We start from the raw sequence: 25,215 nt of genomic DNA, 5'->3' as shown, positions 1-25,215 counted from the left end.
GGGCCCATTGGTGTGGGTATCCCTTTATACCCTTCAAGCAGGTCTTCACATCCCATTTCACAGATGAGGACACAGGCCATAGGAGGCACTGAAACATTCCTTTAGTAAGCCACAGACCCAGGATTCAGACCAAGCCCAGTCTGACCCCAGGTCAGCCAAGCAGAAGCCAAGCCCTGAGGCCACATGAGCCCATGTCTGACCCTGTCCCCTGCTGTCCCTGCCTCCCCTCCTAAAACGGTCCTCATCCTGCTTTGAATCCCTCCCTGGCTGCCTCCCACACAGCAAATGAGAGTGTAGCATTTCCAGACAGGGGGCTTCCTGCCTCTCCTGTGCTCTGCAGGAGCCCATGTACAGGTGCAGGCACTTCAGATGCACTAAAAAGTTTCTGTGTCTTGCTGGACTGGACTTGGAGGGCACTTCTCCAGGGGCAAGGGCCAGAAGACTCATGAGGAGGCGGAGAGGTAGCTGTAAACTCTAAAGTGGTCTTCTTCACCAAGGCGGCAGAAAGGGGAGGATGGCGGACTGTGTATCTGCGTGGCATGGCCCAGAGAGTGTGGGAGATGGCAGCCTTGGCCCTTCTGGAGGCTCCCTTGGGGGATACAGGCTCCTTTGGGGGACACAGGCTCCCTGAGGAGCCCACGTGTATCCAGTGCCCACAGGCCGCTAGGGGCTCATGGAAAAGAAACAGGGAAGGACCAATCAGCCTAGACCACCAGCCACCAACCCATCTTCCCAGGCAGCAGCTAATGAGTCCTCATGCCACATTCAGAGATGAGACTCTGATAACTACATGTGCTGTTTTTCCTTCTGAGGGAAACTCACATATAACAAAATGCACAAATTGTGCATGAACATGGTAACAATCAAGTAAACATCATAATCTTGAGTGTACATGTGCTGAGTTTTGACAAATGCCTGTACCTTTGTAACCCAAACACCTGTCAAAACCACAGAACGTTGCTATCACTCTGCAAATTCCTTCACACTTTTCCCAGGCAATTCCTGTCCCACATGTGCATTTAAGATGTGAGTGTGATATTTAGAAATGAAAACTCTTTGAGCCTTGTCCAAAACTCTCAGCAGCTGAGACAAAAGACCCCAAGGACAAGCATTAAAAAGAATCATCAAACTGAGTTTCAAGTGCTTCATTTGTCATCTTGTCTATTTCTCCCCCTTCCTCTCCACACTCCAAGTAGAACAAAACTCACTATTTAGTGCAGTAGTCGCAACTAAGTAGACCTACTTATTGGAAAGACCTACTTACTGTCCAGTGATGGAGAGAAGAGCAGAATGAGAACAAAAACGCGTAGTAGGAAGAAAAATGGAATGGGAGAAAGATGAGGCTGAAGAGAAAAATGGAGGGGGATATAGAAAAGTCCATTCTAACTTATCTTATGCTACACAGATTGATTTTATTTAAGCCATGCTTACAACAAAGGAAAAATTATTTTTTATCATATGTAATTTATTACTTTTGAAAGCATATTGCTCCATTTCCATTTAAATTAAATAAACATTAATTATGAATCATAGCAGTGGATGTGACTTTTCAGTACCCTTCAAAACCATTTGCCTCTACAATAGCAGTTAATTCTCTATTGTCTGTGAGCTCTTTGTAGATTATCCTACAAAATAAAATATAACTACAGGGCCCTGGCTCCTAGGAATTCTGGTCTCCAAATACCAGTGGAAAGCTCTGTTTCTCCCTAGCTCTTCCCATCATGAGGGGACAACACATGAAATGTCAGCTACTGAGAAAACTGCCAGTCCCCTTGGATAAAGAAAATTGAGAAGAGGTGGATTTTTTCCTGGGAATGAGGCAGTAGAATGGCAAAGTGATTTACAAAGAAAATGTATCTTTGGAAGAAGAAAGAACAAAGAAGATTCTAGGGAACATTTAAGAGCTCAAAATATTGGATAGAGAAACAAAACTGGAGAGAACACAGAAGAAGGGATAAAAGGAAAAAAATGTGATTTAGTCAAGAAACCCAGGGTATTTCACTCCACCAGAGAAGTGAAGCCTTACATATCTGCTGGAAGGAGTCTCAGAGGTCCCTGCCCTACCCTTTACCCTGCAGGGTCTGCTTCTAGCTGTCCTGGGTCTTTTTTTTTTCCAGGTGCATGCTTCAGTTCTTTCAGGTGATGAGCATCCTGGGATCTGTTTAATTCTTTCTGAAGCAGCTGGATGAAGTTCATTTGTTTCACAGACCCAGATGGACATGTGCGTAACATACAGTTCTGACCCAATCAGGCATCTAGCACCAAGTGGGCCTTCTTTCTGCACAGGCCCATGCTGTCACAGATGGTCAAGCCAACCATGCCTTCATGCATTTTTCACTTCTCATTGCAAACTTAACTCAGGCATCCCCTTCTGCAAGGCCTTCCATGGCTAGCTTTAGCTCCTTTCCTTTGTACTTTCTTAGCATCTCTCCTTTCCTCTGCACTTTCTTAGGTTTCACTAAAATGACTGTGTCCATGTCCATCTCTCCCTCTAGATTTTGTGCTTTTGAAGGCAGGGGCCTTGTCTTATTGACCTTTGTACTGTGGGGACCTAACACAGGGCGGGGCACATTGCAGGTGCTCAATGTTTCTTCACAACATGTGCATCTCCACCCGCCCACAACCATTCTCTCCCTTGAACCACTTCTCTACCATCTAGAGCCATCCATGAGAGCACCTGTAATGCTGTCATGCACCGCTCTGTCTATGTGTCTACCTCTCTCTAGTGGACTTTGACTGACCCATCTTAATCTTTCCCAATCCTGGCAAAACCCAGCACAGTGCCTGGCATGTTGTAAATGCTCAATAAGTATTTGCTGAATAAAAGTGTAAAAATTGCTGCTGCCTACCTATTCTTTCCTGTACCCAGTGGAGAAAGGGGGTGGGACAGGCAGTCCCAGTATGCAAGCAGTTTCCCTAGAAACCTCTTTCTTTGTTCCCCAGAAGGCACATCCACAAATCTTTTTCTGTGAAGAGTATTTGGTAGTGACCACTTAGGGATGCCAGAAGCCAGGATATAAGGGTTTGAGCCTGCAGTGAGAAATCTGGTAGAAGATGAGTGAGGTAGCCAATGAGAGGAGGAACTTCAGAAATAATCACATCATAGAACTAGGGGTTAGAAAGCCCAGGTTTTAGACCTGGGGGAGGAAAGCACAATTTTCTTACATCCCAATTATATACCGGGACCTTGGCCAATGCAAGTCCCCTTCCCATTCCTGGTGTGGATACTGAGCAGGCATACAGGTTTTCGAGTAACAGACACTTGGACGAGAACACAGCCTTGAGGAGGTTTCAGACCTTCTCTGGGCTTTAGCATCCTCACCTATGTTTGTGGGAAGGCTTAAGTGGGATGGACAATATGCAGCTCCAGTTTAATCCTTGCTCAGAAGGGGCTCAGTAACTGTTAGGTCCCACCCTGAACCCGGTACCAGCCAAGACCCTGGATTCTCACTTTTGTACTCCAAGTGGAAGCCAGCTGCAGATACGCTGATATCTGAGTAGAAATGAAGGTAGAGCTGGTTGGAGGTGCTGTTCAGAAGGGCAGGCACGGTTGTTCCTAGGGCAAAGACACCAGGGGTCATTTAAGTTTGGCTCCTCCAGGCCCTTGCATTCCTCCCCATTCCTCTGGATTTTGCTACCTGCTGACATTCGGCTCCCAAGGCCCCCAGATGTCCCCAATTATGAAACTCACTAAATGACAAATTAGCACTCCTCAGAGGGCTAGGTCTCCAATGGCTGAGGGAGGGGAAACTCCAATCTGCTTCCTGTAAGATGAGCCTGCTCAGCGGGCAGAGCCATGTGCCCGCAGGAGGGTGAGGGATGAGTTGGGTCTCCTCATAGCCATCTTCAGGATAACTCTGACCTGTATTATTCTCTGAGCAGTCCTGCAGTGTGGACAGTTTATCTGAAGCATGTGACTCTTCTTTATCTCTTGGCCACCTAGAGTTCTGGGCCTAAAAGATTCAGATAATTGCCCTGGCCACTGGGCACAGCTATACACCACACTCAGTCAGAAGTCCATCACTAGAATGGCAAAATGGTGTTGCCACTTTGGAAAATAGGAAGTTCCTCCGAAAGTTAAACATAGAGTTCCCACATGACCCAGCAATTCCACTCCTAGGTATATACTCAAGAGAAGTGACAACATGTGTTCACACCAAGACTTGTGCATGAGCATTATTCATAACAGCACAAAAGTGGAAACAAGCCATTGACTGATGAACGGACACATAAAATATGCTCTGTCCTTACAATGAAGTGCTGAACCATACTGTGACTTGGTGAACTTTGAAAACATCATGTTAAGTGAAGGAAGCCAAACACAAGAAGGCTTCCATTTATATGAAATGCCTGGAATAGGCAAATCCATAGAGATAGAAAATAGATTACTGGTTACTAGAGGCTAGGTGTGGGCTGGGGAGGGAAGTGCAAATGGGTACCTGGTTTATTTTGGGGTGGTCAAAATGTTCTGGGATTAGATAGTAGTGATGGTTGCGGGACCTTTTGAATCTCCTGAAAACCACTGATGTGTCCACTTGAAAGTGGTGAATTTCATGGAATATAAATTATATCTCAATAATAATTGATAATAACAATGTTCATGATGATGAGCTCTAGTACTACCCTCCAAATTGAAGCCCCTGGAAACCCAGCTTACCTGAGAAACTCCCCAGCATGGTTACAGTGTTATCTGCACCATCAAATACTTCCAGGGAGTCCCAGTTCTGCTCTGTCACAAAACTGATTACTTGGATCTGGGAAGGCAGAAGAGTGAATTGTTGGTTAGGCAGCCTGCATCCCTCCCTCCTTCTCTGCTTTCCCTTTCTGCCCTTCCCGTAGTTAATTCAATTTGTTGAGAATCTACTCTGGGCCTAACACTGTGCTAGTCCCTTTCAATAAAAGTAAGATGCAGCCCCGACTCCAAGGAGCTTGTTGTCCAGTGGGGAAGACAGATGTGGAAAAAAATGATTAGAAGACAGTGGGATATTTTGCAAGGCAGAGAATGGGGAAAAGAAATTCCAGGAAGTGGGAAGACAGTCTCACTGACCGTCTCCTCATCTCTGGAGTGTTCCTTGGGTTTCCCCACTTTCCTGCCTTGATTGCATCAGATGTCCTGCAGCAATGAGCCCGTAACCCACTCCTGCCCAGATCTGTCTGCTGGACTCCCAGTTTGCTGCCTCTCTGTTGGCCTTGCAGGCTCCTGACCCTCTTCCCTGCCTTGGCACCAATGCTGGGGCCTCCCTCTGCCTGGCTCTTACCCCTGGGTACCAGTTATGCTCCCAGTTCAGCTTCTACAGCTCAGGCTGTGCGCGGTTCCCTAGGTGTGTGCCTGGGGGTTCTCTGTGCTTCATCTGTGTTGGGTGCTTTGCTCTTTCTTCTCATCAGCACTGCCTCCCCTTCTAACCCTCACAATCTTAAGAAAATCTTTAGCCATTTGAGAAACAACTTCTATGAATCCTTTCCATACTTCAGATTCCAGCTCCAGGCCCATTCCTTCTTTTAGCCTCCCTTCCTGGCCAGGGCCAATCAATGTCCACCTCTCCTCCTTCCTGTGTTACCGGACTCCCACCGCATGCCCCTGAAGCTCTTGGGGCCTGGAACCTGCTGTGTTTTCTGCATGGCAGCCACATCTCCACACTTGGGACTGAGCCTCCTTAGCGTCACATCTCCACACTTGGGACTGAGCCTTCTTAGCCGCAGGGGCAGGTACAGGGCTGATATGTCTCTTTCTGGCTCACCCTGACTCAGGCCTTGGCACCAGCCAGCACCTGTGGTTGTCACCTGTGAGCAGTTACCTGTGAGCAGACGGCCACCTGCCTGACCGAGGTGCCTCCTTGCCCCTACCTGGATGCCAGCGCCTTCGGGGACCACGATCTTCCACACACAGTTGAGACTGTTGAGGTACGGCTCTGGGAAGCCGGGGGACAGGATGGTGCCCCTGCGCTCCGTGAGGTTGCCTCCACACGGCACTGGGAGGAGAGGCCGTCGGGTCAGAGGCTTTGTGGCCTCCCGTGGGAGCCTTCCCAAGCTGACTCCTCCCTCAGGGCCCCCAGCCTCTGTTTGTCCTCCTCCCCATGGGGGTGTGTCCCTAATGTCCCCAGTCCTGCCATCTCCACGGCCTCTCACCATGCAACTCTCTTCGGGGCCCTGGGCGCAGCTCCTCTCACCACGTGTGCCCCGTCCCCAGTACACCGGCTGTCTTTACACAGCCCACAGCGCCGGGGACTGGGGTTGACTGGGACACCCCACCTCAGCCATGCGGTGGGAAGCGGCCGCTGTGTGTCATGGGGCATCACTGGGGCTGACTGCCTCCCCTAGAGAGAAAGGACTACGTGCCGCCCCCCGCACCCCCAACGCCCGGGTCCTGGTTACTCACCCACACACGTGGGCGCTGAGACATTCCACTGGGCCAAGGCCCCAGGCACAGGGAGGCACTCGATCTCTGGCGACCCCTGCAGGGCATAGCCGGAGTTGCATTCGAAGCGGACGATGGCCCCCACCGAGAAGTCACTGCCCAGCCTCTTGCCATAGCGGGGTTCCGGCACAGAGCTGCACTGCGTGGCGCTGGTTCGGGGAACCGCTGTGGGGGACAAGGGCACTGAGGGGAGCCCTCACCCCCCAGAAACTGGCCCAGGGACGGACATACAACGGGTCTGGAACAAAGACCGTCTGGATGAAACCCTGGGAGGCTCTGGATGCTCTCCCGTAGGGAAGGGCTCGAGGGCTAACTAGGAGGATGCCTGTTATACTGAATTATAGTTGGACACACAGGGCTACAGCACAGCTCCTGGAAAGCACGGGAGGTAGAGCCGTGGACCTCCCACAGACCTTAGGCCCAGTTTTGTTCTTTGCCTTCCCAATGACGCCCCTCACTCATCAGGGTCCCACGTTCCCTAGGAAGGAGAATGGGCCTTCCTCCTCCACCTTCAGGGCCTTTGCTCTGCCTCTGTCCTGTTTTCCCCATGTGCCTTAAGATCCTGCCTGGGGCCCTGCCCTCCATGACCCCAGTCTTCTCTCCCTCCTGCTGCCCACAATGGCTGATGGGCCCAGGATGGCCTTCCCTGTGGCAGGATCACTCCTGCATAGAGAAACACAGCTCATCCTGGGCAGAGTCGAATGAACAGGACCATGCTTAGAACCTGGGCCCTACACAAGTAGATGTTCTCCTTGGCAAGCGGAGGTTGTGGGGGGTGAAAGCCAGGATGCTCCAAACTGCCATTCTGGGCCAGTAAGGAAGGGAACTAACACCGACTGGCTGGTTGGTACCAGCTACTTCCTGAAGCCTCTTTGCATCTTATCAGTGAGGCATTGCGATCGCCCTCTCCTTACAGGTGAGCAAACAGGCTCTGAGGCCTGGCGTAGCTGGAGCCTAGCTCGAAGGTGGGGAGGTGGGATTCAAATCGATGTCCATGGCACTTCAAAGCCTATGTTTTCCCCGCACCTTTACTGTGCCTGGCAGACAAAACCAAGCTCCAGGGGGGTCTAGGTAAGATGCCTGGGCTGGTCTCTTCAGTGCCATCTGGACCATGCCAGACAATGGGTGGAGTGGGGAAGGGGAAAAAATTAGCTGCCCTTGTCTGATTTCCTTCCTCATTAAACACAGAACTTGTCTAAGAAATGTCTGCTGAGTAAGTGAATGCATAAAGTTAACTGAATTTCAGGGAATTGCCCTACAAACTAGTAACTGCCCCCAAACACCCTGAGAAAGGGACTCAGACTAGAGGTCAAAGATCCCTGTTCCTTCTATCACAAGTCCCTTAAGAACCGAGATCACCTTCCTATCTCCAGCGTCCATGTCCTCCATACCTTGGTAGACAAAGTGGAAGCCTCTGGCTGGTGTGAGGCCTTTGGCGCTGAACTTAATGAGAACTTGATTGGAGGTGGCCAAGGGCAATGATTCTCCTGCCGAGATAAGGGGCAAGGAGGAGAGAACAGTGAATCCAGCAGGTGAGCCCAGAAGATGAAATCCTGGCCAGGAAGGAGGGGCTGCCAGTACCCCATGCAGCAATTCCTTCCACATTCCAGGCCTTCCTGAAATAAAATCTCACATTTTTTACTGCACTTTACAATTTAAAGTTTATAGAAAGCTTTTTCATCCACAGTCTTAACTTGACCTGTGGTCACTGTGAGGTTGGCATGACAGAGTTCAGTACCCTCATTTAATAAAGAAGGAAAGAGAGGCCCAGAACGATTAAATGACCTGTGCCAGAAAGGAGAAGGCTGCTAGGGATGTGTGGAGCAACAGGGATGGAGACAGCAGCTGTTACCAAGCCGACTGACTGGTGATTTACTTGGAAAACTGACATCAATCTGAGTTTTTAAAAATAGCATCGGCTTCTAGGAAGGAGGATGATGTGATCATCTAGGAGCAACTGGTCTTTCCCAGACACTCTCCCACCATCCTGTGAAATGATCGATAACCAGAGGGATGGTGTAATTTATTGCTCATACTAGAACACTTTTGAGAGTCAAAGAAAGTGCTATCAATAGTTATGGTGGGACTGTCCCAGGCAAACCAGGATGTACTATTGCTGGCCAATAACATACAAACTGGGGGGAACCTGTATGAGCACAGGAAACCAAAGGAGGGTGACAGCCTTTGTAGCAGAAGACAAAGGTACATCTTCTGCCTGGTGCAGTACAGATGGGCCGGGGAGAGACAGCACCAACTAGACCTGCAGCCAATTAGTGTAGTCGCCATCCTGGGGAAGCGCAGGGAGAACATGGGTGGAGGCAGCAGCATGGCCACTCTGCCTGCTGCCCCCCTGCAGCCTCAGGGACCCCTGAGAAGGGCTGCTGACCCCAGACCCCATTCTCAGGAGGAAAGAAGGGATTACAGAGAACCAGGCTCTATCTCCACTACAGTGAGGGCTAGAGTTGGGACCCACAAAGGAACTACTGGGAGGTCCACCTGTACTTCCAGGAAGCTCATGTGATGCCACCAACAGGGGAGCAGAGAGCTTTTGCAAGGCAGGCTTAGATGTATATGTGACCCAGAGGGCTAAGCCTGGCTAGGAGTCATTGTCCCAGCTAACATTTATTGCCCCCAGCTCACGTGTAGCTGCCAAAGCAGAAAGAAACTCATGAAGACAAAGCCTCCCTTTGTTATCACTGCCATCTCCAACTCTTCCTCCAGATGGATGTGAGCAGAGTGAAATTCAACTTTTCTATTTGGCCTGACAGATGTGGATAAGGACCCTAGTGAGCTCTCACAGAACCCATGTCAACTTCAGCCCTGAAGGCACATGGGCCCCATCTTCAAGGGAGAGCAAATAGTAAAATCACTGGACATAAGAAAAAATGTTAAACTTTTGAGGAAGGAGATCACTTTGAGAAGTCAAAGCAAATACTTTATGTGAACCACACCAAAGAACAGGCAAAACTCTCAGCAGATGTTCAGTCATGGTTGTCATGAGATTAAATCTAGCATCGCATCTGTGAAGTCAGAGGAAGAAGGATCTGAGATCAATAAAGGCTGCAAAGAGACGAGAAATGCTAGTGCAAGCAGCTGGATTCCACAGAAACTGAACAGTGAAGTGGAGATGAAATTTGGGAAATTCTCTCAGAATCCACAGAAAAAGGATAAAGAGATTAAAATAACGAGAGAAATGACAAGTGACATGAAAGATGAAAAAAAAATCCATATGCATATATCAGGAATTCCAGAAAGAGAAGACAGAGAAATTGAAGGAGAAAAAAAATCATTTAAGGCAAGGTGAGGTAGCTCACATCTGTAATCCCAACACTTTGGGAGGCTGAGGCAGGCGGATCACCTGAGGTCAGGAATTTGTGACCAGCCTGACCAACATGGTGAAAATCCATCTCTACTAAACATACAAAAAATTAGGTGGGTGTGGTGGAGCACACCTGGAGTCTCAGCTACTCAGAAGACTGAGGCAGGAGAATCTCTTGAGCCTGGGAGGCAGAGGTTGCAGTGAGCTGAGATCGCACCACTACACTCCAGCCTGGGTGACAGAGTGAGACTCTGTCTCAAAAAAAAAAAAAAAAAAAAAAAAAAATCATTTAAGGAAGAAGACACTTTTCCTAAGATGTGAGGTACAGATTGAAATATTTGCCAAGTGCAAAGTAGAATTAGTGAGAAGAGACCTCCACCACAACACATTCCAGTGGTCTTTTTAATTAACAACAACAACAAAAGAAAATCATATAGACAGAAAAGCACAGGTTACTTACAAGGACAAAGAATCACATTGGACCCCAATTTGTCCGTAATAGTAAATGTTGGAATAGAGTGGAATAATTACTGCAGTTTTGAAAGATAAAGTTTGACCCATAATTTGATTTACAATCAAGTTGTCATTTATATCCCATGTCAAAAGGAAAGCATTCTCATATACGCATGGTACAGAAAGTACTGCAGTTATAAGCCCTACTGAAAAAAAAATAAAAACCCAAAACTAAAGTAGGGAATTCAGGAAACAGCAGGGATAAATACAACCAGAAAAGTATAATAACTATTGTCAATGAGCTAACAAAACAAAATGCAAATGCAAAAATTTGCTCTTGGGGAAGAAGTCCACAATTTAAAAAATAACTACTATAACATTAATATAAAAGTCCAAATATATCAAGAAAAACTTAAAAATTAGAGATGGGTCAGGTATGCATGGAAAAGCGAGGAAGCAAAATCAAAACAACACAAACAAAAGCGCAGAAAGAACAATACAAGATGACAGATATCAGACCAAATAATTCACTTGTAAAATAAATGAGTCAACTTCCTTTTAAAAGAAAAAGACTTGGAGAAAATGAGAGAAGATATGTCAGGAAAACAGATGCAAAAATTGCTAGAAATACAAGAAGACAACAAAATATCATAATTGTAATGGGAAATACTTTCATGCAACATTCACAATCATTGATATATCAAATAGAAAAACAAAATGAAGACTGTTGAGTAGTGGTCCTTAAGCTTTTTCTCCCCCAGCACAACTCAGGGACAGGGACATAGTACACTCCCATCAGTATCAATGGCTCGTTATCAGTGTTTCTCCAAATGAGGAATAAGGGACTCTCTGAATATACTGATATTGATATCTACAGGTTTTTTTTTTTTCTTTTGAGACGGAGTCTCGCTCTGTCGCCCAGGTTGGAGTGCAATGGCGCGCTCTTGGCTCACTGCTACCTCTGCCTCCCGGGTTCAAGTGATTCTCCTGCCTCAGCCTCCTGAGTGGCTGGGATTACAGGCACCCACCACCATGCCCAGTGAATTTTTGTGTTTTTAGTAGAGATGGGGTTTCACTGTAATCCCAGCACTTTGGGAGGCTGAGGCAGGTGGATCACTTGAGGTCAGGAGTTTGATATCTACAGGTCTTATACATCTTTATTTCTCTCTCACTCTCTCATCTTCCTCCCCCATCTTCTTCCTTCCTTCCTTTCCTTCCTTTCCTTCCTGTTTCTACTGGTCCTATACACCTATATCTACATCCATATTTACATCTATAGGTCTTAAATGTAGACCTCTCTATATCTCTTTACTTGAAAATCTTTACTATAACTCTAAATCTATAGCTATACATCTATCTATCTATCTATCTATCTATCTATCTATCTATCTATCTGTTTTGAAAAGGCATCCTACTCCAGGAGTTCCTGATTTACACTCTTGGTTGGGTGTGTACGTGCGAGGTGGTGGTTACAAAAAATTCATTTGGTTGAGAATACTGATACAATAGATTTGAATAACAAAATTGAGTAAGATTGATTTAATGGCAATTACAAAACTCATTTACTCCTAACACTAACTTTAGGAGGTAGGACTCTTTCTCTTTACATTTTACAGAGGAGAAAACTGAAGCTCAGAGAGGTCAAGTATTGTGCCCTAAGTCACCTAGAAAACAAATAGGAGAGCTAAGAAAAGAGTGTGATTGTAGAGCCTGAGCTCATTCGTCCTGCTTCTCTACCTTACAGAGAACACACATCCTTCTTAAATATTTAGAAAACTAAAAAAAAGGTCCTCGGCTACTGAAAGGACCTCAATTAATCCCCAAAGAAGAAATGGTACAGGCCACATTCTTTCACTACATGGAAATAAAAATATAAATTAACACAAAAGTTTAATGCAACAAGAATAAAATCCATATTCTTAGGGGAAAAGAAAAGACATTCTTAGCCAACACTTGGGCAAAAAGAGTAAACAACACCATGATGAGCTATTTAAAAAGTAATGATGATGAGCATAGTACATATCAAAATTTATGGCATGAATCCAAAACTATGCTTGGAGGTGAATACATCGCTGTAAACATGTTCTTTATTACACAGAGAAAATAATGAACAGAGCTCTCAATTCAAGAAGTTAGAACAAGAACAAAATAATCAGAAGAAAAATATGAGGAAGGAAATGATGAAATAAAGGCAGATATTAATAAAAAAATAGCAACAACAAACTGCAGAATAATTGATAAATTGCAGCAATAAAAATTAAAAAAAAAACCACAAAAACACAAAACACCTGGTACAGCCGAGTAAAAAGGGGATGATGAATGCACGATGCAGCATAACAAAGGCAGGAATGTCACCACTAATACAAAGCAGGGTAAACATCACCATAGTACATTATATACATTGTGGTACTAAATGCAAATGAAATTATGAAATGGATTTTTTACTAAAAGCTAAAATATCAACATTGATATTAGAGTAATATACCTGAATAGACCAATAACCATTGAAGAAAATAAAAGAAAAACCACTGAAAAGGAGGAGATAAAATAATGAGACAAATTTATTTGCAGATGATATTACTTCTTGCCTAGAGGAGCCAGGAGAATTAGTTGGCAGTGTAAGCAGTGTTATGAAGAGTCCAATGACTTTACAAAGCAAATATGCCAAAAACAACAGTCTTTGAATATACTAGTAAAGACCAGCTAGAAAACATAACGGGGGAAAAAAGACCCATTTACAACAGCAACAAAAATCTCCATGAAATATCTAGGAATAAAGTTAACAAAAAATGAATACTACCTAAATAAAAATTATAGCACCATCCCAAGGGCTACAGAAGATAAACAAATGGAGAGACATATTGTACTCCTGGATGGGAAGAAGAGTTAATATAAACATGTGAGTTCACCTTAATTTAATGTATAAGTTTTATTAAATCCCAGTCAAGATTTTGATGCAATGTTTTAAACTTAACAAAATATTTCTAAATATAATTTGGAGGCAAAAGTAAGCAACAACAGCCAATAAAAATTCAAAACAAAGAATGGCTCTGGGGACTTATAGTACCATGTATTTAAAATTATTATATAGTAAACACTGTTATAGTGTTATAATAATTAAAACGGAAAAAGGAATAAATAGACACTTAGAAGAAATGGATAAAAAGTCTAAGAACAGACACTTCATAAAAATTTAGTATATGTAAATTTGGCATTTTGAAAATTCTGCTAGGACAACAGATTAACTATATTTGAAAGAATATGGTTAGATTCCCTATATCAAATAATAAATCAAAATAAATTCCAAAGGTATTAAAGCAGTGTGATGAAACTAAGAAGTGAAAGAAAACACAGAGGAATATTTATTTGACCAGCATAAAAGCAAAGGAGAAAACTATATAAGAAAACTTTGATAGATTTGATAGCATGGGAAATTTACATATTCTGACATTAAAGCACCCTGAAGAAAATTATATAGCAAAAGACAAGCTGGAGAGGAGGGCTTTTTATAGCATATTATATATATTTATATAGCTTATAAAATATGGAGCTCTACTCAATAAATAAGAAAATAAGTGCTTATAGAAAAATCAACACAAATTCACAATAAATTCACAAAAAATGCACAGGCCAATAAACACATTATAAAAATTTAACCTAACTCGTAATAAAACAAGGCAAATTAGAAAATGAGATACCATTTTCACTTTTCAAACTGATGACGCTTTTGTTTTTTTAATTACCTGGTTTTTGTGAGAATAAAACATGCCCTCTTTCTTGTTGGTGATCAAACTGACAAGATCTTTCTAGAGGGATATTTGATAATCTGCATAAAAAGCCTTAAAGATCTCACATATCCTTTAACTTGACAATTCCACTTCTAGATATTCTAAAGTAACAGAAATGTGTATAAAGATGTATGTACAATACATTGCATTACTATTCATAAGCACAAAACATTACAATCTAAATGTTCAATAATAGGGAATTCGTTACATAAATTTTAACTAACTATGAGAGAGACTACTATGTGGCACTTAAAAATCCTAGCCTAGAAGAAAAAAAATGACAGAGAAAAGCTCGTAGCGAATATTTCAATAAAATATGTATATTGGTTTGTTGAATAAAATACATAAACTTCGAAGTAGATACAAAGACTGGAAGGAAGTCCACTACATCTTGTCAGTGGGCTCTTTCGGGGTAGTCTTTGTTTTGATTCTGTATGCAATTATTTTGTTTTGTCACTAAGTTTTCTGTAATGAAAATGCAATACATTTATAATAAGAAAAAAAGTTGCATCTGAATACGAACCAACAGGAGAAGGCTACACCACAAGGGGGCGGTGTAGACACAGCCTAGGTGAGGGCAGCTGCTGAAAGCCCCGCTAGTTGGAGCTCTCAGGAGCTGGCTGCTGCGTTGTAGAAAAGCACCAGAGCACGACAGGCACGCAGAGCCGTAGGGTTCCACCTGCGGCCATGGGGTACCTCTAGAGCCTCCTTCCTTTAGCCGGCCGTGATGCCCCCGGCCCACAACCATCCCTACCCTGGCCGAGCCCCGGATACCTGTATGGGAGCCCGAGAGGGAGCTGAGGAGCCGCGAGTGCTGGCTGTGGCCGTCGTGAACCTCCACCACGTCGTTGAGGGCCGTGTGAAAGAAGGCGAACTGGCCAAACACCACTGTGGAGGAGACACGGTGTGGGGACTGGGCAGGCACGCTGGGGGCAGGAGAGGGGATCTAGGGGTCTAGGGGCCGAAGCCAGGAGGAGGGCAGCCCTGGGGAAGTTGTTGGTTCCTGGGCTGTGGCTTGCTGCACTGGTTAGTGCAGTGGCACAGTCTGGCAGTGGCCAGACACCCGGCACAGGGAGGCGGGGAGCTGGGAAGTCCGGGCTGGCCTTCACAAGGGTCAAGACAACATGGAGGGCTGCACCCAAAGGTCAGGCGGGTGGAAGCGAAACTGAGCCAACTTTGTTCCTTTCCCAGACAGCAGCTGCAGCAGCTACTGGAGGCCATCAGAGGGCTTTGGGTACTATCCCTCATTCTCCATGCGATGTCAGGACCCCACATTCAGGCGTCCCAAGTTCAGTTAGTCAGTGTCATTGAGTTGAAAACTGTATACAGAGATCTGTAGTGAGTGCTGTGAGCTCCTTATCACTGGAGGGATCCAAGCACAAACTGCATGCCCACCTATCAAGGATTCTGCTCTGGGTAGCAGATCAGATTGGACAGCCTTTCAGGACTTTTCTAACAGCGATCCTGCAGGTCTGAGACCACCTCAGTATACTGGGAAGTGTGTGTACATGTACATAGGTATCCTGGTTTTGGGGCAGGAGTGGGTGTACTGATCGCTGGAGCTATGGGTAGAGATGAGACTGGGAATTTATAGAGGACAGAGAACATGTCTCTCTCATCTCTGCAACTCCAGGACCCAGTAGAGTGCATGGCCCCCAATGAGCGCTTACTAAATGTTTGGCGAACGCCTCAAGCATCAGGCCTTGCTCTGTGCTTGCCCATCCTGTCTTGGGGAATAAGGAGCTGGCTCTCTGCAGGCTGCTCCCTCCCTCCTGCTCCTCCCCGGGTGGTCGGGACATGTTGATGTCCTTTGCCACACCCAACATCAATTGTGTTTAGATATGGTTGTTAGTCCTCCTACAAAGAGGAGATCCAGGAAGAAAGAAGCCAGCCTGGTCACCTGGTTGCCCTTCATCTTCCTGAATGCCTCCAGGGCTGGCAGGACTCTTTAATGTCCCCACTGCCAACCAGGTAATGAGCCTGGGTTGGTTTTTCTGCCCACATCTCTTGGAATCTAGAAGTTTCTCTGTCTTCCCAGGGCACTGGCCTGCTTTTCACTTTTTTCTTGCTTGTCCTACCTATAGCTTCTGGACCAGGCTTTGGTTCTCAGATGGGACACCAGAATGATGTGGCCCCTGGTCTCCCTCACCTGCACTTTCAAGCCCAGCTCCATCCCATTCCTTTCCTCCCTCCTGCTCCTTGGCCACTCACCCTGGGTTCCTAACAGGTCTAGATCTGCAGCACCTCCCTTAGGACTTGGGCCATACTGGGTAGTCCCCTGGGGCACCTTGCCTTCCCTCTGTCTTGGCCAGTTTCTCACCAACTCTGTCCCCTTGGTTCTGGCGGGGCTCACTTGTGCCCTTCTGCCCTCTTGTGTCCGGAATGTATTCTGCAGCCCATTTGAGAAATGTCAGCACTCGGCCGTCCTTTTTGGGAGACTGTTCTGCAATTCCCACAATGGGGCTGTATAACTGGGAGGAGTCTGAGGAATTGCCCATTTTGGAATGAGGGTGAGGAGTCAGAAAACATATGAACAACAACATCCAAAACCCATACCATAGTCCTTGGGCACAGTAACAAAATACAAGCAGATCTGTCCACTGGTGTAGTTCTGGGGGTAGTTGGGGGACAAGACCACTCCGTCCGAACCCACATACTGTCCCCCACAGGGGGCTGAAAGAGAAACCAGATAGAGAGTCAGGTGACCTTGTGGGCCTCTTACCAGTGACCATCCTCTGTTCTGCTCCAGCCTGAGCTTCTGGCCCCAGTAGGGCTGCCCTGAGGTGGGCGGCCCCTAGCTTGGAGAAGGGAAGTCCTGCGGACCCTGCCCTGCCCAAGGACATGCAACCCTGGCCTGGCATGTGGCCTGAAACTTGCCCTGAAGCTACCGAGGGCCCTCTTGGGCAGGTGTCAGTTCTTGCCCTCTACCTATTAACCCTGACATTGGTCCCTGAAGTCACAGCCTGAGGGAGCACATTAGGAAACTCTTCTGCTTACATGTGGGGCTAGAAATGATCGGCTGCCCTGGCTGACATCTGACCTGGACAGTGAGTGTCAGCCTGAGTAGGGAGCTGAAGCTTCCCCGGACTAACCCCATGGGGAGCGGCCAGCCCATGTGACCCAGCCACCTTCTGTTCCTCTCCACCGTGCCCAATTTCCACAAGGGGCGGGTCTGAGCCTGCCTCTTTTACCATGACAAAGGAGTACCCTTGGCTTTTCAACAGGTGGTCACCAAGCTCTTAAAGCCCTGATACTCATTCCTATCCCTCTTGTCAGGACCCCCATGGCTCACCCAGATCCACCTGGAATCAGCACACTCTGCGGGCCTTACTTCAACATATCTGATCTCTCAGTGATTTTCCCTAGGCCTAGGAACTAGTCCAGGAGCCACCTTTAAATGACTTCTCCCTGGTGTGAGCCCCCTGATGTGGCATGTCTGGGGGCCTCTGTTGAGGGCATGAGCATCTATGTGAATGGGGGTAGGGACACCATGTGTTCTGAGATGATACCTTGACAGGAACTGCACACCTAGTGAATTATAAGCCACTTCTATACACATCCACGGCAAACCCAGGTTTGCCAGGCTTGGAGGAACCGGGCTTGAGGACCTTGCCCCCCTCCCTTCCCTAGCCCACAGTGCCTTCTGCCCCTGGCATGCCCTCAGTTCCTCAGACCCCTGCCATCCCAGGGCTTCCACCACCTGTGCAGACTGGCCGGGGATTGTTCCACACGGGCTTCCCATCAGGCCCCAGGATGCAGCTCAGGGTCGAGGTGCCCTCAACTTCGTAGCCCCCGTGGCAGTAGTAGGTGACGGAGGAGCCCAGCTTCAGGTCGGACCCCACCCTTGTGCCGTTCTTGATGGAACCAGGATCAAAACATGACTCCCGCGGGTTTTCTGGGAAAAAGAAACACAAACACGTGCACACACACAGAGGGCTCATGAGGAGGCTATTCTTGGGCTCCAGTGCCCATGAGGAGAACCTGACTTTAATTAGCCACAGAGCACATGGGAATGCGTGACTGTGGCTCCTATTCCCCTCAGGTCTAGAAACGTCTCTAAATTTGGGTAGAAATTGAAGGATGGAAATCACATTGAAGAGGGCAATTTCCCCTCCTCCTCCCATGTTCTTGCCTTGACCGACAGAGGAAGGAGCCCCAGCAAAATCCCTGAGGCCCTCTCTCATCCCCTGCTTGCTCCTCCCCAAGGAAGCATGTGTTTCTCTGGCTGGTGGGGGCTGACAGTCCCTGGCCCATATGTCAGCTGCCAGCAGGGTCATTGTGGTAAAGGTCAGTGCTTAGGCACAGCCCACCACTTTGCTCATCTTTGACCCCCCACACTCAGCAGCCTCCTGGCCTTTTGTGTTCACCTGAGAAGCAGGGCAGACAGTCTGCTTTTGGAGATGCTCTTTCTCTTCCTCTGTCTTCTGCCCCATCTGTACCACTGGCTGGGGAGTGGAGCTGGCATCTGTTCTGCAGGCCCAGTCATACCCATCTGTTGCAGGTACTTCTGAGTGCATGGGTACCAATACTTAGATTCAGGGAGGAAGTACAAAACTCACTTCCACCTCTGGGTTGGGTTACCCGACCAGTGGGATAAGTTGATGTCTCCAGTGCAGTTTTCCAGGGCTTTGCATCGGGTATTGGGTGCTTGCCAGTTTATGAAAACCACAGTATTTTTTTCATGTGGCTATTGATCCTTACATGTCTTCCATATCAGTCATACAGTGATATGAATAAACAGTCCTCTACTCTGTCCTTCTGCACCAAACAAGACCACTCTTGACATTGCCTGTGGCTTGAGAGTACTAGTCCAGGTCCCAAATCTCTGGAGTAGGACACTCTCCAGCATCCCTCACCACCAGCTGGAAATCCTGAGGAGCTCCTGGGAGCCCATGCTCACGCTTCTATGCATGATTACCTTTCCTCAGTCCTCCTTGTTCTAAGATAACTGATGGTCAAGAGGGTTGTCACCAGGGCTAGGCAGTAACAGGATACAGCTGAGGCCAGTCAGTACCAGGGAGATGCAACTGAGTATCAGGTTGACTGATAAGCATTTTGGAGGATACATTATTGGGGGGCAACAGAGAGGTCTAGAGATGGGGACTCACAAAAGGGTGCTGACAGTACTTGCAGAAGGACTCAGAAATTCAAAGAGTGGAGCTAAGGAGGGAAGAACCAGAATAGAAGGGATCAGTGTTCATTCATCAGAGATGAATGGCTCAGGAGGAATTTTGCTGAGGGCGGTCCTTGTCACCTGGGTACCTTTTAGATTACCTACACAGGAGGCGGCCATTGCTTGAGGCTGTCACTCAGCTGCCAATCATCTGGTTGACTGATGGGATGGAACTCCGAGAGTCTCACTATTGCACAGGAGCATGTGAGAACATCCTGCACCTTAAGTCGTTGCCTGCAGCTGAGAGTGGAGCAGCTCTGGATGCACTACTGCGTTTAAACCCAAGTGGGACTGAGAACATAGCCACTCGTCACAGGGGACTCCTCAGCGGTTTCCTCATGTGCCCCGTGATGCATTGCCTTGACCTCCTTTATCAAATCTGTCTTCTCCATATGCCTAGTATCTCTGGCCAGAATAGAAATGGCCACTGGGTGACCCATATGTGAGTCATAGAGACCCAGGGACCTGTCATCATGTCTTTTGTTTCATCTATCCTTTTTATAAATTCAAAGTGGGTTAAATCTTACTTAAAGTTCAGAAAAATTAAGTAACTTGGAATCAAAGTTCACACAGCTCATAAGAGGCAAAACTAGCTGTAGTCCCCAATAATCACTTTCCCCACCTTCATCCATCAATAACAGAACTCCAATTTTATCCAGAGCTTCAAGGCATCAGCTAAATTCTACATTTCCCAGCCTCCTCGTGTAAACACGAGTTAGATCATGTCTGCTGAAAACAATCCAATAGTCTCCTGTCTCACTTGGGGTAAAACCAAAATCCTTACAGGCCTTCAAGGCCCTGCACATGTGGCCCCAATAGTCCCCTCTGTGACCTCAGCTCCTGTCGTCTCTATGCTAGCTTTGCTCCAACCACACTGGCCTCTGGTCTTTGTGGCTCCCTCTCTTACCTCTTTCAGGACTTAGCTCAATTTGTCCTTCAGTGACACTCTTTGAGCAGCTACTTAAAATTGCAATACTCCTCTCCCCAATGCCCCCAACACCCTCCTCTGCTATATTTCTCTCCACTGCAGTTAATACTCTCTCATCGACTCTATATTGAGCTTATTTTTTTCTGTCTCCCTCCACTAGAATATAGATTTCAGAAGGGCAGCTGTTCAGTTTTGTTCACGGCCGTATTCCAGTGTCTGTCTCATGGTGGGCACTTAATAAATATCTTCAGTGGATTATTGTGGAACTTTTAAAAAGACTGTTTAAGAGAAGTTGACTCAGCTGAGGGAAATGCTTATTGGCCTTTCCTTCCTTGCACCTTTCCTCCTTCTCTCAGTCTGGAACTCAGACATGATGGCTGGAACCTCAGTTGACATCTTGGATCAGAGATAACCTTGAAATGGGATCCATGGACTAGCATGGTAGAGTAGGGAGACAAAAGGAGCCAAGGTGGAGCTCCCTCATCAATCCTGGGCACTGTCCTCCAGATTTCTTTTATAGGAAGTCTGATAAATGTCTACCTTGTTCAGGCAACTGTGTTTTTGGGTAACTGCTGCACCAGCATTGGACCCTAGCTGGGTATGACTGGCCCAGAACTTTACAGATGTCAGAATGTCCTTTCTTTCCTTATTTGTGTGGCAAAATCCTACACTTTTAATGCCGCCTTCTCTCTGGCAGAATTCTGTTTTTCTTTCCCTGGTTATAACATGTATCACACTATTTTGGTAGCTTGGGTAAGGGTATTTCTTTCCAGTAGGTTCTGAACTCCTGGAGGAGAGGATTCATCACCTAATCTTCTCATAACCCTGGCAACTAGCACAGAACTTGGCACCAAGGTGGGCCCTATTTGGCACATAATAGAGGCTTAATAAATGGCTGCTGAATTGTTTGGCTGAATACTTTGAGGCTTGCAAAATCAACAACCACATCAACGATTCCAACTACAGACTCTATTCTATATTTACTCATACGTAAGAGAAAGATGAGCTCCTCATCCCAAGCATTACCACATTAATAATAATGACAAGGATAATGATAGTGATGATAGCCCCTTACATAGGAATATCACTTCATAATTTTCAAGGCACTTTCCAAGCCGTTATCTCATTTGTGTTTCACAATACCCTCTGCATAAGGCAGGGCCAGTTATGCTCATGTTCAGTTTATAGATGAGGAGTATGGTGATCAGAGAGGCCAAATGAGTCTTCCAAGCCTTTCAGCTATTTAGAGGTAGAATTAAGACCAAAATCAGGTCTTTAGTCAGCCAAACCAAAGCTCAGCTGTGAATGATAACACTAAATGACTAAAACATCATGGTGATTATAATAAATAAAACCCAAGCCCTTCAAAATGGGAAAATGAGAAGAGCCAGCTTCTCTCTGGTCCTAATAGATAAGGCTTACTTCCAAACCTTATAACTGCAAAAATCTGAATACAACCCAAACATTCAACCAGTAAGGAACTGGTTACAAAGGGTGGATTAGGGCCATCTACTGAAACACTAGCAGCCTTTTAAAAGAATAGCACTATTCTTTGAATACTGATATGGGAAGGAGTCCAAGATCTATTCTTGGGCTCATATACAAAAAAATCAGATTACAGATGAGTACATGTGGTGCAATCTCATTCATATAGAACAGGGATCAGCAAACTACAGCCCACAGGTCGGTGGCTGCCTGGTTTTGTAAATAAAATTTTACTGGAACACAGCCATTTGTTTACATATTGTCTGTGGCTGCCTTTAGCATTACAAACAGAGCTGAGCAGTGACAACAGAGACCATCTGGAGTAAAAATACTTACTCTATGGCCCTTTCCAGAAAAAGTTTGCCAACTCCTGGTGCAGACTTTACATTACTTTATATTTATAGAAAGTATCCGAAATGAGATACCAAGCTGTTAATAATGGTATTGCACGGGATGATGGTATTTGGGGGCATGCTAAGTCTTTAAGAGTATATCTTATATGCTTATATATTGGTTGAATTTTTCCAACAAACATGCATTCCTTTAAAAGGAGGCAGAATGGAAGATAGTTCTAATTTGCATTTAAGAAGAATGACCCATAACAGCAGCAGGTGGTGAGAATAGGGGTGGTAGCAGGTGTGGCCGTAGCTTCCAGGCCCACAGTGTTACTTCCAAGGGCTTGAAAGAGAAAATACAGGCTTTTTAGGACCTTCCATTAAAAATCGATTCACTTTGGTCTTTTCTGTGTTCTTTCAGATTCTCTAACACATACTTCAAACTCTTCCCTCTGAAACACCCCTGGCCCCCACTCTGGCACAGAGGGCTTCTACTTAACCTTTAGGGCTCTGTCTAAATGGATCCTGCTCAGAGAGGCCTTCACAACAACCCTTCTGATTTCTTTCTCAGAGGAGCCTGTTGTTTTCTTTCCTAACTTCTTATGCTTCTTACTTCTTGCTGTTTCCCTCACTCACCTGTAAGTTACATTAGGGTAGGGACCATGATTACTTTGCTCCCTGCTGTATTCTCAACACCCAGCACAGGGCATGGCATGAAGTAGGAGTCATCAAGCATTTGTTGAATGAATGAATATGTCTCGCATGTGCATGGATGTTTCAGCACATTCCTGCCTAGGAAAAGGCTGCCACACATGCTGGTATATGAGAATAAAGGTCCTTCCACCCCACTGGTTCTGTTGATATCCGTGGCCTGGAGAAAGACATAAACCTCCCTGTGACTCCATTTTAGTAACTGTATCCAAAACACAGGATCCCTGCTCTTCTCTGTTTCCTTTTAGCAAAGGGTAAAGCCACCCAGGAGGATGAATTCAGAATAGAAGTGTCTCTGATCAATGGTCTAATAGAAATCCACAGATGACATGACTGCATTCAGAATCATCTCCTAGAAAGTCTGCCCAGAGATGACTAAGACACTACAGTCACCCTTCATAAGCAACTGAACAGAGACATCTAAAAACCCACCCCTCTTTGCCTTAGAACCAGGTGGGCTTCCAACATTTCACCTACAGAAGGGTCTGTCAGTCTAGTTGTCACGAGGATGTGAACTCCATGGAGGCAGAGACTTTGTTTGGTTTCCAGGTCTGTTCTCAGCCCCTGTAAGAAGGTCTGGCACATGGTAGCTGCTCAATTCGTATTTACTGAAAGAATAAATAAATAAAAATGCCTGATCTGCTCTTGCCCCTTCTGCAAAAGCCTAATCCCATGATGCTGCTCAGTGGATACTTGAATTAAGCCTGGTCCCTCAGATGATCCTTTGGGATCTGAAACTAGAATATAAACTGGGAAGTGATTCAAAGCCAAGAGTGATCTGGGCACGGTGGCTCACACCTGTATTCCCAGCACTTTGGGAGGCCAAGGCGGGTGGATCACTGGAGGTCAGGAGTTCAAAACCAGCTTGGCCAACATGGTGAAACTCCATCTCTACTAAAAATGCAAAAACTAGCTGGGTGTGGTGATGCACACCTGTAATCCCAGCTACTCAGGAGGCTAAGGCAGGCGAATCACTTGAACCTGGGAGGTGGAGGTTGCAGTGAGCTGAGATTGCGCCACTGCACTCCAGCCTGGGTGACAGAGTGACACTCTGTCTCAAAAAAAAAAAAAGAAAAGAAAAGAAAAGAAAACAACAACAAACAAACAAACAAACAAAAGTCAGGAGTGAGACAGCCACATTTATCCCAGGAGAATGGAAAAGCAAGGAAAATTGATCTGCAGGGAGGGGAGAATGTAGCAAGTGCTCAGAAGGAGGCAGGGAGGAGAGAGAACGATCCTGGAGTGTGGATGATGGTCTCAGTCTGTGCCTCTGCCATCCTGATTCCAGTCCTTTGGGAGTTTATGCTTTCTGCCCTTGGGCTCTTGTATTCTAAAAATATTTTGCTTTTTTGTGTCAGAGTTGTTGTTATCTGTATTGTTAAAATATAGAAACCTTTTAGCTTAAGTTACTTAGGCTGTTGTTTTCTTATAATCATGTCTCCTTTTTGTGTCAGATTGTTTTGAGTGGGTTTCTGTTTCTTGTGTTTTTATAATAAGTTACCCCTTTGTTTGCTTAAGTTGCTCTGAGTGGTTTTTTGATATTTCCTAAGATTCTACCAAACTGTTTCTGCTTCTCACTTGGGAAGCTGTGTGTGGAGAAAGGCTCCTGGTCTCTCTGCCTTGGGTCAGAGGAAGGGTTAATCTCAGAGAGTCATTTCCCCTGTGCTAAGACCCACTGAGTCCAGCCACATCTCTCTATGTGGGGCTCTCGTAGGCCCCTTTCACCCCCCCAAATAAGACCCCTGAAGCCACAGTTCCCAGGATACCCAGACTCTCAGTTTTAGCAGAGCCCTGGATCTCTCCAAAAGACATGGACACAGATACCTCCTGGATGCAGAGGCCAATTCTGCTTTTCCTGAGGACCCAGCCCTGCCTCCCTGTGGAGGTCCTCAGTGGGCTGCCTCTCCATCTATGGTTCTCTCCAGACTTACAGGGTGTGGAATGTCTAAGTTCTTTGCTATGGGCTGGCAAAGCATATGGGACACATACGTCTATCACAAACATTCATGTTATAAATATCCCACACTTATTACATGTGCAAAACATTATGCTCACACTTTATATCTTCAGTAAACAGAAAAGAACATGTACTGTGTTCCCCTGGGTTAGCCCCATTCTCCCTTCCAAACAAAGGCACAGCAAATGCAATACCAGTGACATAGGAAAAAGGAGGTGGGATGAAAGTGGGTGGATCAAAGTACATGTCAAGTACTTATTGGCACTGGGCACTCTGCTTGATGCTGTGCCTATGTGCTAACCCTCACAACAACTCCTTCGTTTAGTGTCACTGTCCCTTTTTCATGGATGAGGCAGCAATGCTCAGAGGAGTTAGGCAACTTGTTTCAGGGCATACAGTTATGAAGTGATGGAGCCTACCCTATAAAGAAAGATATTGTACATGGGAGAATAGCCTCAAAGCCATGGGATCTGATAGCAAAGTAGACCCATTCCAGGAATCCAGGGATCCTGGCATAGGCAGAAGCAGACCAGAGGGTAAGGTAGGGGTCACTGGGTTCCACCAAATGGGCTACTAGACCAGAGGCCCAGGGAGATAGTAGAGGGCGACTAATATTAGGAGGTGTGTAGTCTGGGAAGAAAGGAAGAAATG

At 46.1% G+C, this 25,215-nt stretch overlaps 1 protein-coding gene across 1 annotated transcript in view; it reads right to left on the bottom strand.

Annotated features, from left to right (window-relative positions):
• Positions 1 to 25,215, bottom strand: part of CSMD2 (CUB and Sushi multiple domains 2) — a 664,918-nt gene that overhangs the window by 107,285 nt on the left and 532,418 nt on the right. The window contains exons 30-37 of the mRNA XM_054497047.2: positions 17,676 to 17,870; positions 16,532 to 16,648; positions 14,750 to 14,863; positions 7,807 to 7,902; positions 6,377 to 6,580; positions 5,845 to 5,969; positions 4,658 to 4,754; positions 3,452 to 3,556 (exon numbers count right to left, since the gene is read on the bottom strand). Coding sequence (XP_054353022.1) covers positions 3,452 to 3,556; positions 4,658 to 4,754; positions 5,845 to 5,969; positions 6,377 to 6,580; positions 7,807 to 7,902; positions 14,750 to 14,863; positions 16,532 to 16,648; positions 17,676 to 17,870 — 1,053 coding nt within the window. The remainder of the gene's footprint in view (positions 1 to 3,451; positions 3,557 to 4,657; positions 4,755 to 5,844; positions 5,970 to 6,376; positions 6,581 to 7,806; positions 7,903 to 14,749; positions 14,864 to 16,531; positions 16,649 to 17,675; positions 17,871 to 25,215) is intronic.

The sequence above is a fragment of the Pongo pygmaeus genome, chromosome 1 (assembly GCF_028885625.2).
Source record: "Pongo pygmaeus isolate AG05252 chromosome 1, NHGRI_mPonPyg2-v2.0_pri, whole genome shotgun sequence".
Taxonomy (NCBI): Eukaryota; Metazoa; Chordata; class Mammalia; order Primates; family Hominidae; genus Pongo; species Pongo pygmaeus.
Note: the sequence above shows the minus strand (reverse complement) of the source record. Positions and strands in the feature narration are given on the sequence as shown.